Here is a 9,633-nt window from a genome sequence, read left to right as displayed (position 1 = left end):
ATATTTATTAGTTTCAGATGTAGCCATTCTTGTATTTTGCTTGTTTACATTATTGTATTTTGCACAACTCTGTTGCTTGTGAAGCTCGCACACAAGAATTTCACTCACATGTGCTGTACCAATGTACCTGCACATGTGATGTGACAATAAAAGTGATTTGATTTGATTTGATAATTAAAAAAACAAAACAAAAAAAAAGACTTCCATTCCAAAGGTTTATTTAATCAGACTTTTTAGAACAAACATATCAATTGACATAGAAAGAGAGGATCCTTTTCACTACTCTAAAGGCAAATGCACTGAAAATATCAATCTTTATGCAACCAAGAAAACTCAAAATAACAGTAATGAAGGTTGGATCTACACCATCTAAAGCCCTGATGACACCTCTGATTACAGAGTAAAAATGTAAGCACACAAGTAAAAGTATTTACTGCAGATCAGTCGAATGTTAACCGGAAGGTTTTCTCCTGCTCCTTTCGTTGGGTGTCGCAAAGTTTGGACACTTCCTCGACCTTTCTCTGCAGCAGAACAGAGTTCTGATCGATCCACTGAAGTGAATCCATGTGGGCGTTGAGGATCTTACAGATCTGCTGCAGCTGATGATGAAAAAAAGGAAATTAGACATGAATTACGTGAGTAAATCTTTGTTAATCTTATCGATTATCAAAAACCGGAGGCGTCATCTTACCGGATCACTGGTGTCAGCCGGGCCGCTGGACGTGTTCAGGTGCTCGATGATCTCCTTCAGGTCCTGCGACATCCTCTTCAGCTGTGCGTCCACGTTCTCAGCGAGCTTGTATGTTCTTTCACGCTCCTCGTCGGCGTTCTGCATGTAGATGGTTCCACTTTGCTCTTTTACCGACTCCTCGAGGGGGCAGAGCAAATCTTCCAGCTCCTTCTGTTGGGACAGGATGAAATCCAGCTCCTGGTTCAGCCTCCTCTGATCCAGCTTCACTTTCTCCATCTCCTTGTGGAGGGATGTGATCTTCTCTCCGTTCTCCACCAGCATGCGGTCCCAGGCATTCACCTGAGTTGCCTGCTGTAAGAAATGTCTCTCCTGGTCCTCCAGCTCAAGACTCCACTTGTTAATGAGCCCCTCTAGCTGGGCATAGGTCATCACTGGAGGAGCTGTGCTGGTGGTGCTGGCAGTGGTTGTGGCTGAAGCAGCTGTCGTGGTGCTTGTGATCGATGAAGTTTTGGCTCCCAGCAAGAAGCCTGTAATAGTACCTGTCGTGGAGGCTGCAGCTGTAGCGGTAGAGGGGGGGGCAGATGTGGTGGTTGCTGGAACCAGAGGTTTGATCATAAAAGTCAAACCTCCACCAGTAGCCGTGGTTGTTGCTGTGGATGTGCTTGCTGCTGAAGCTGAAACGGCATTGAAAGCGAAGCCTGGACCTGCAGCTGTGGCAGCAGCTGTTGTGACAGGCTGAGCGAAGAGAGAAGGCCCGAAAGATGGTGGGGCCTGGGTGGATGCAGGAGGAGCTGGGGTTGATGACGGTTTAATCCCAAAGGTAAACCCTCCACCCTGTCCTGTTGCGGCAGCGGCGGCAGCAGCAGCAGCGGCGGTGGAGGTTGGCTGGGCAAGGCTGGAGGGAGCACTGGTGCCGAAGCTGAAGCCTCCACCTGTGGTGCTGGTGTTGGTTGTGGTGGTGGAGGCTGCCGCTGATGTCACCTGGACCTTGGTAGCTCCGAAGCTGAACCCTCCAAATGAGAGGCCACTTGGTGCTGTGGAGGCTGCTGGTGCGGCTGTTGCTACAGGCTGGGTTTGAGCCTGAGATGCAGCTCCAAAGGTGAAGCCCCCTCCTGCAGGTGCAGTAGCGGTGGTCTGCGCAGACAAAACTCCACCCAGAGTGAACCCCGACCCTGCTGCTTGAGTCGCCGTGGAGCCCAAAGTCAACCCTGAAGCTGCTGTTGTGGTTGGAGGAGCTGCATTCATTCCAAAGGTTGTGGTGGGTGCCCCAAAAGAGAAACCCCCGCCGGCTGCTGTGGACTTTGCTGGGGTGCCAAAGCTGAAACCACCGGTGGGGTTGGTAGTGCTCTGGGTCTGGATGGATGAGCCGAAAGTGAAGCCCCCTCCGGTGGCTGCAGGAGTGGACGTTGTCAGTCCAAAGCCGGTGGTAGGGGCCGGGGCCGGGGCCGAGGCTGTGGTTTTCTGCGTTCCGAAAGTAAAGCCCGAAGAGGGCTGCCCAAAGGTGAAAGCGCCGCTCATTTTCTCCTTAAAGATAAAAAAATAACATTATTAAAATCGACGAACGCACAAAATGGTTACTTCCTCGCTGAATCATTTAGCTTTTGGCGGGTCACAAACACACAGACCAGGGGGAACTTACCGAAGAATCGGCTTCTCTTTTACGACGGCTTTCTAGACGTTGGCGTCTAATAAAGTTGACTACACCCTTCTTAATGTCACTTTAGTCGTAACAACGATAGAAAACTGGCAACATATCCTTCTTAAAAACGTGGCCAGCTGCCTCGACACTTTTTCAAGTAGGCAGTTCAGTAGTCAACTAAAGGAAATGACGGCAGTTGGCCTGAAAAACAAGCTGTTTATTTGCCCTGTATTTTGTCTAGCGGAGTACAACCCGCCTTTCTTAGTAATATTGGCAGGTCTAACGACCAATTAGAATTATAATTTCAGACAACTCAAACTTTGATTGGTTTGGCTTGTCACCTAGCAGACATACGTCGGAGATTAGGACGCTCACGTTATCAAAGACCAAATTAACAACAAGAGGTTTTACGTTTGTACGCAGTGCGAGCTGCTTCCCACCAAAATCGAAAGTTACATAAAATGAACATTATTCTATAAAGTTAAGGTACAAATAATTCTAAGTAACAAGAAGGCGCGTTATTAGAACGGTTTTCTAGAGCAAAACGAATATTGTTCTATTTTGTTGCACACGCCTATGTTAGTTTAACTCAAAAAATTGCTTCAAAACCACAAGAAGCCAGTTCACAAACTTCACGGGAACTTCTGAAAAACTCCTCGATTGTTTTTCAACGTTAACAGTTTGGCTGTGTGACGTTTAGCTATAACGTTACACCAAATTTTGGTCAATAAAGTTTGCTTGAAGAGGTAGCTTATCTTGATGTCGCTGTGACGTCTTTGAATTTACTGGCCGCACACTCTCCTTTCCACGGCATCTGACCAAGAGAAGCTGAAGTAAAAGGCGATTTAGGAAAACAGTGCCGAAGCCCTGAGAATGGAGGCTGAAACTGCACCAAATTACGAAAAAACAAATCATTAATTACTTGTGTGTTGGCAGGCTGTTAAGGTTAGCTAACAAGCTTGTGTCAACACAGATTAGCAAACCAAGCTGCAGCCCTCGCTAGGCTCTGTTGCTGTGGATGCTAATTGCAATTAAACCTAAAAAAAAAAGAGTACCGCTTGTTTATTTATTTATTAAGCAGCAGTCACAGCTGGAAGTGAAGCAATACAAAACGTGCCAGCATGAGGATTTTAAGGTTTCTGAGGAGCAGCGTGTCCATAGGGAAGGACATCGACTACTATTCCAAATTCTCACCATCCCCTCTATCAATGAAGCAGTTTCTGGATTTTGGTAAGAAGCTGCAAGACTAGTAGATATTTACTAACATAATGCTTTACTACATCGTTAACGATACTCTGCCCTAAAATAAGGAGAATCATCATACAACGTGTATGATTCATACACATCCAGGAAACTATATGGAAATAGAAAAAACAAACTAATGTAAAGTTAAACCGAGGATAACTGCCACACAAACGGTCCTAACACAGGCTTTTCCTTCTGTGATGTAAAGGTAGTTGATACCACAAGGATGTATTTCACAAGACGAATGATACTCTTAAAATCATCTAGCCTCCCCTTATTACACTTCCTCGTATTAAACAGGAAGGGATTTTAAAGTATCTCTTAACACATGACTAATGGGATATATGCCCTGTCTGTGTAAGTCAAGCTTGAAGACTTGAATGTAAGAGTGAATGTTAGGCCCTTGATTGATTGGTTGATTTTCTCTATTTCATACTGAAAATGGTCCAGTTTGCTGAAACTATGGAAGGTTTACAGTTATAAGAGGTTATGGAGCCTGAATGGTTTGGGGGTAGTTTTGCATCTGATATGTAATCCAGCCTTGATGCTAACTAGAAGTGGGTGACATGGAAAAACTTTTATCATGTTACATTTACAGGATTGTGCAAAAGTGTTGATTTATTTGAGTAATGCTTCTAAGGACCAGACTTTATTAGTGTTCATAGTAATCCTTGCATTTGTTTAAACTGGAAACTGGACAAGTAGGGCGCAAAAAAGAAGTGCCAGGCCTAAAAACTATCTGCAGCAGATGTCTTTGTAGGTTCTCAGTCATCCTGTTCATGGTAGTTTAAGGAGCTGGGAAAGAAAGTGACTGGACTTCTATAAGTGTCTTGAAGACGTTTCACCTCACATCGGAGAGGCTTCTTCAGTTCCAAAACCAAATGGCCGACAGTCCCAAGTATTCCAGTATCCCAGTACATTTTTTGCCTTGTATATTTGTATTTATATGTATCTTTGCACATGTTCAGTAGCTTGCTCCACCTGTTTCCCATTTTTCAAGCAAAATTATTAAAAAATGTGCCTTTTGTTTCTCTCTCAGGTTCAGAAAATGCATGTGTGAAAACATCCTTCAACTTCCTCAGACAGGAGTTACCTGTGAGGCTGGCCAACATCATGAAGGAAATTAACTTGCTGCCAGACAACTTATTGAGGACGCCATCAGTCCGATTGGTCCAGAGCTGGTATGCAGGTTCTCCTTTTTTTCCACTTAATTTTAACGAATTAACAGTATTTAACTCTTGCCAGTCTGTGAAATACAAAAAGATAATTTTTCCCCCATGTAGGTACATGCAGAGTCTTCAGGAGATTCTCGAGTTCAAAGACAAAAATGCAGACGACGAGAAAGTCACATATGAGTAGGTTTCCTCTTTTAACCACTGCAACAGCTCATCTATTCCTGCAGATTCTTTTCACGCATTGCCTTAACTTTTATGTCTTCAATTAGTTTCACAGATGCTGTGATAAATATCAGAAATCGCCACAATGATGTCATTCCCACCATGGCTCAGGGCGTTGTGGAGTACAAGGAGGCGTACGGCACAGATCCCATCGTCAGCCAGAATGTTCAGTATTTTCTGGATCGCTTCTACATGAGCAGGATTTCCATCAGGATGCTGCTCAACCAGCACAGTGAGCACATGTTGTATTTTTTGTAATGTGATTGCTGAGCTGTACTTGTTTGGAAATGAAAGCCCTTGGGTTCAGGAGCCAGACTTCTGTGCTGAGAAGATATCTGAGGTTTCAGGCTGTCTGTGTCGTTTTAAAACTCCTGCTACAGTAAACCAGGAATCAACAGACCCCACCCAGTGTCATTTTCTGGCAGTTGCACGAAAACTAAATGACTTGTGTTTTATTTACAGACAGCAAAGACCAAAACAAGCTCACTTGCGTAAAGCTACGCTATAAAAACATTGTAGATAAATAAATAAAATATGGCTTATTTTGGACATCGCTAAATATTGTGAGTCATTCAGAAGGGGCTCAGAGTAGAGTTTCCACTTTTCCACATCTAAAGGAGCCAGTTCAAGTGGTTCAGGCATCTGACCAGGATACCTAATCAATGCATGAGGTGTTTCAGGTATATCCTACCAGCAGAAGGCCCTGGAAGAGACCTAGCACACGCTGGAGAGTTTATGGCTCTCTTCTGGCTTAGGAGCACCTCAATGTCCCCCTGGATAAATTGGAGGAGGTGGATGGGTAGAGGGAGGTCTGGGCATATCTGCTTAGGGTGGACTCTGTGACCTGAATCCAGATAAACAATGAGTGGATGGAATTTCAACCAAAGTTTTTATTAGAATTTCCTGCATATGGCGACACTGGAAGAACTCGTTACGGCTCAGGTCCCCTCAGGATGGTACTGCTCATCAGTTTTGTTTTAGCTCTAATCAAAAGGTCTCACATGAAACCCTGAACTTACAGAGACAAATATCAGTAAGACTTCACAATGTTCATGTTGTGTGTTTTTTTTTTTTTTTCTGTAGCTCTGCTCTTTGGAGGGAAGGTGAATCCTGCACACCCCAAACAGATTGGCAGTATTGATCCACACTGTCGGGTCAGCGAGGTTATCAGAGGTGAGACTTTCTTATATTTATAGAAACATGCCGGAGAAAAGTGTTAATCTATGCTGTTCTTCCAGTTTGCAAGCGCCATGTAACAAAAACAAACCACTTCCTTGTAGATGCCTACGAAAATGCAAGAAACCTTTGTGATCGGTATTACATGAACTCTCCTGAGCTGGTCCTGGAGGAATTCAATGGTAATTTATGTAGTTAGAAGAAACAACACAAACAGTTTCAATGATGCCGCTCTTTGAACTGGTTAATGAATGAATTGTAACGTAATCAAATGTTTTCCAATCATCTGTTTGTCCTGATAGCCAAAGAGAAGGGGAAACCTGTCACCATGGTCTATGTTCCATCTCATCTGTATCACATGGTGTTTGAACTTTATAAGGTGCTTTTTAAAAGCCTGTCTTCATATATGTCAGCATTTTATATTTCAAAATATCTCTTTTCCAATGTTAAACATTTGGATAAACACTTGTCACAGAACGCCATGAGGGCCACCATGGAGTTATACGGAGATGCCATGGAGTACCCTTCTATCCATACACAGGTTGCTCTGGGAACTGAAGATCTCACAGTCAAGGTAAATGTGCAGATAAACTCCTGTACAGTAAAGGTTAAAGCAGCAAACTTGGCATTGAAAACTCCTTCAGGTTTTTGTGTACATTTTGGAGGAGCTTGTGTTTATTCATGCTGTTTGCTTTGTGAGGTGAGCGACCGTGGAGGTGGTGTGCCACTGCGTAAAATCGACAGGCTGTTCACCTACACGTACTCGACTGCTCCGAGACCCAGCATCGACGGATCTCGTGCTGCTCCTCTGGTGAATACTCCTAATTTATCATCACTAGTGACTGAATCAGTGTCAAAGAGAAATCAATCAGTGAGTGTTTGAAAATGGAAACAGCTGTACCAGCGTCTCCACAGCTGGGGTAGGTATCCAGCTATCCCGTATACGCCCTGAAGTTCTAGAGTTCCTTTTCGACACACATACTTGGCTTTTGCAGGGCTTTCACACGTCCCACCTATCAAAACAAAAAGCACTGCTGCAATTTTACCCTATGTTCCAGAGAAAATCCACAGCCAGTCACTTTGTTCCAGTGAATGCTGTCTTTGTCATGGAGCTGCTCTGTTGTTTCAGACTTTATCTGGATGAACTCTGCTTCATTTCTCTTTAGGCTGGTTATGGGTATGGCCTGCCCATCTCACGACTGTACGCTCGCTACTTTCAAGGAGACCTCAAGTTGTATTCTATGGAGGGTTACGGAATCGATGCTGTGATCTACATACGGGTAACCCAGTTTCACAGAAGCAGCATTAGTGCCTCTTTTAGAGAGAAGAGCACATTCCTAAAGTATCTTTTTTTTTTTTTCTTTCCCCTTCAATCACGTTTTAGGCACTATCCACAGAGTCCATCGAGAGGCTCCCGGTGTACAACAAGTCAGCCTGGAAACACTACAACACCATCCACGAGGCAGACGACTGGTGCGTCCCGAGCAAAGAGCCAAAGGACATGACGACATTTCGTAGCTTGTAGATCAAATGTAAATGAAAGTGCGCAAGAGACGTAACCGAATGTGTGAGCGTGTGGCAGTAATTACATCAAACCCTTCAGTTATTTACAAACAAAGCTTAAAGAATAATAGAACAAAGTTTTAGTGCCATATAATCCACATGGAACAATGGCTTTGTTATGATCAGTACTTTAAAGTGCAGCAGCTCTTGGTTTTCCCCATTCATCTTAAATGTTAACTGTTATCTACCAGGACCAGGTTTCAACAAATGCAAGCTGTATGTTTTTTATGTTTTATATTTATATTCGACATGAAAAACGTGCAGGTGCAGAGAAATCAACAATTTAAACATACATTCATGTTTTCTCTTTAAATGATGAACAAGATGGTACTGCACAGCTGTCAGCGCTCTCTGGTGGACAAAGCTTGCAAAGGTGTCATGTTTGTCTGATGAGCTAAAGATCACCTGATGCGTTTATCAGGACACGTATAATTTTTGTGATGCTTTAAGAATAAGACTTAAAAGCCATGTTGTATTGTTTGTATTAGCAGAGGTCTCAGCAAAACAAGCGGTCTGCAGGGTTCAATGCCATCGGGGTCGGAGGACAATGTATTAAAGCTCTTATGTGAGGTTGTCCTTACAGGTATCAGCAAAAGTTTAGTTTGCTTTGCTGCTTTGAAGTTTTTCCTTTGTCTGGTTTAATTACGGTGAACTTTAGTTTCTCCTGTTACAGTTTATCTGTGCGTAGAGTTTCTCTCCCCTGTTATTGTGGAGTCTGTTACTTTGAAAGAAAAGCACAGCTGATGTGAAATTAAAAGCTTTGCTTTTTGTTAAGCTGCTGTCTTCTAAGCACTTCTCGTGTTTCTTTTGTTTATTTATTAGGGCATTTCTAACAGGGTATTGGTTAAAGTAACGTGATGGAAAAAAGGTTTGATTTGCTGTCTGTAAATTGTTGTATTGCACTTGTTTTACATGCTAGCTTGAGAATGTTGGGGGTATTTATTGGGAGGGTTGCAGCTGGTGTGGTTTATTGGGTCAGTGTTTGTGGTTTTCTGTTATGCTTTAAAAGAAGATACAACCCTGAACTCTTTTCCACATGATTCTTCTGTGTCCTATAAGGAAACTTAATACAGTATTTTAGTGCTGTGGTTGTATTATTTGGGCTCATTCAGCTAAACTGACAGAAGTCCTTGTTTTCCATGTTACACTATCTGCAGTTGTCTGAGTGGATCATGTTCAGTATAGTAGGTTATTTTCCAGATAATTACTTTTGTTAAAATAGCTTTGTGCATGCAGAGTCGAGGTGAGACAAACTTGTTTATTTGTGATCACTGATTTCTGTCAAGTATGTAATTAAAACTGTAACACCAGCAGTTTGACTGTTGAAGGCATCAGATATGAAATCATTGCCGTGGGGCAAAAGTTTCAATAAACTGTTACAAACACTGACTACTGCCTGTTTTTAGTTTTAGACCACACGTCTGCTGGATCGAGGCTTATGTCACATGTTTAACTCATCCGGCAAATTGACTGATGTGCTGCCACGATGAGGCGTTTGTTATTGCTCTGACAGTATTGGTCAGAATGTAACTGGACTTGCACACAGTGATCTCATAACAAGTTTTCACACAAACTGAGTCCAAGAGAAAAATGGCTTTACTTTCTCAAGACTCACTCCTCCTCCTCTATTTTTAGTCGAATGAAATTAGTGCTGGATACGACTTTTGCAAGCTGCCTCAGCTACAGCAAACCAACGATGACAATAACATCACTTTCTTTACACTCACCTGTGAATTGTGTGCCAGATGAGCAACATCACTGACATCTGGTTAAAGCAGACTTTAATAGTCTGCAGCTGTATATAAAAGCTGTAGCAACATCTTAAGCAATCAGTCGAATATTCACCTCGTTACTTGGGTGGGTTTTGACTCAGGTCTGTGAAGCTAACCCTGAGACTGTTGTGCATACAAGCTTTGCTTTTT

The 9,633-nt window shown here is 43.0% G+C and overlaps 2 protein-coding genes across 2 annotated transcripts; one reads left to right on the top strand and one right to left on the bottom strand.

Annotated features, from left to right (window-relative positions):
• Positions 1 to 359: 359 nt before the first annotated feature.
• nup62l (nucleoporin 62 like) lies at positions 360 to 2,480 on the bottom strand. Its single transcript, XM_085374541.1, has 3 exons — positions 2,331 to 2,480; positions 692 to 2,215; positions 360 to 599 (listed from the first exon to the last, which is right to left on the bottom strand). Exons 2-3 carry the CDS (start codon positions 2,207 to 2,209, stop codon positions 441 to 443), a joined length of 1,677 nt encoding a protein of 558 aa, XP_085230667.1. The 5' UTR covers positions 2,210 to 2,215; positions 2,331 to 2,480; the 3' UTR covers positions 360 to 440.
• A 650-nt stretch (positions 2,481 to 3,130) lies between these two features.
• Positions 3,131 to 8,400, top strand: pdk1 (pyruvate dehydrogenase kinase, isozyme 1). The gene is made up of 11 exons (XM_085375082.1): positions 3,131 to 3,560; positions 4,615 to 4,756; positions 4,859 to 4,930; positions 5,020 to 5,204; positions 6,056 to 6,145; positions 6,253 to 6,330; positions 6,451 to 6,527; positions 6,624 to 6,722; positions 6,849 to 6,959; positions 7,315 to 7,428; positions 7,533 to 8,400. Exons 1-11 carry the CDS (start codon positions 3,452 to 3,454, stop codon positions 7,671 to 7,673), a joined length of 1,218 nt encoding a protein of 405 aa, XP_085231208.1. The 5' UTR covers positions 3,131 to 3,451; the 3' UTR covers positions 7,674 to 8,400.
• The last annotated feature ends 1,233 nt before the right edge of the window (positions 8,401 to 9,633 follow it).

Source organism: Diplotaxodon limnothrissa, linkage group LG16 (assembly GCF_057381915.1).
Source record: "Diplotaxodon limnothrissa isolate DT_005_m linkage group LG16, D_limnothrissa_male_GT1.1, whole genome shotgun sequence".
In the NCBI taxonomy this organism is placed as follows: domain Eukaryota; kingdom Metazoa; phylum Chordata; class Actinopteri; order Cichliformes; family Cichlidae; genus Diplotaxodon; species Diplotaxodon limnothrissa.
This window is presented reverse-complemented; position numbering and strand designations above follow the sequence as displayed.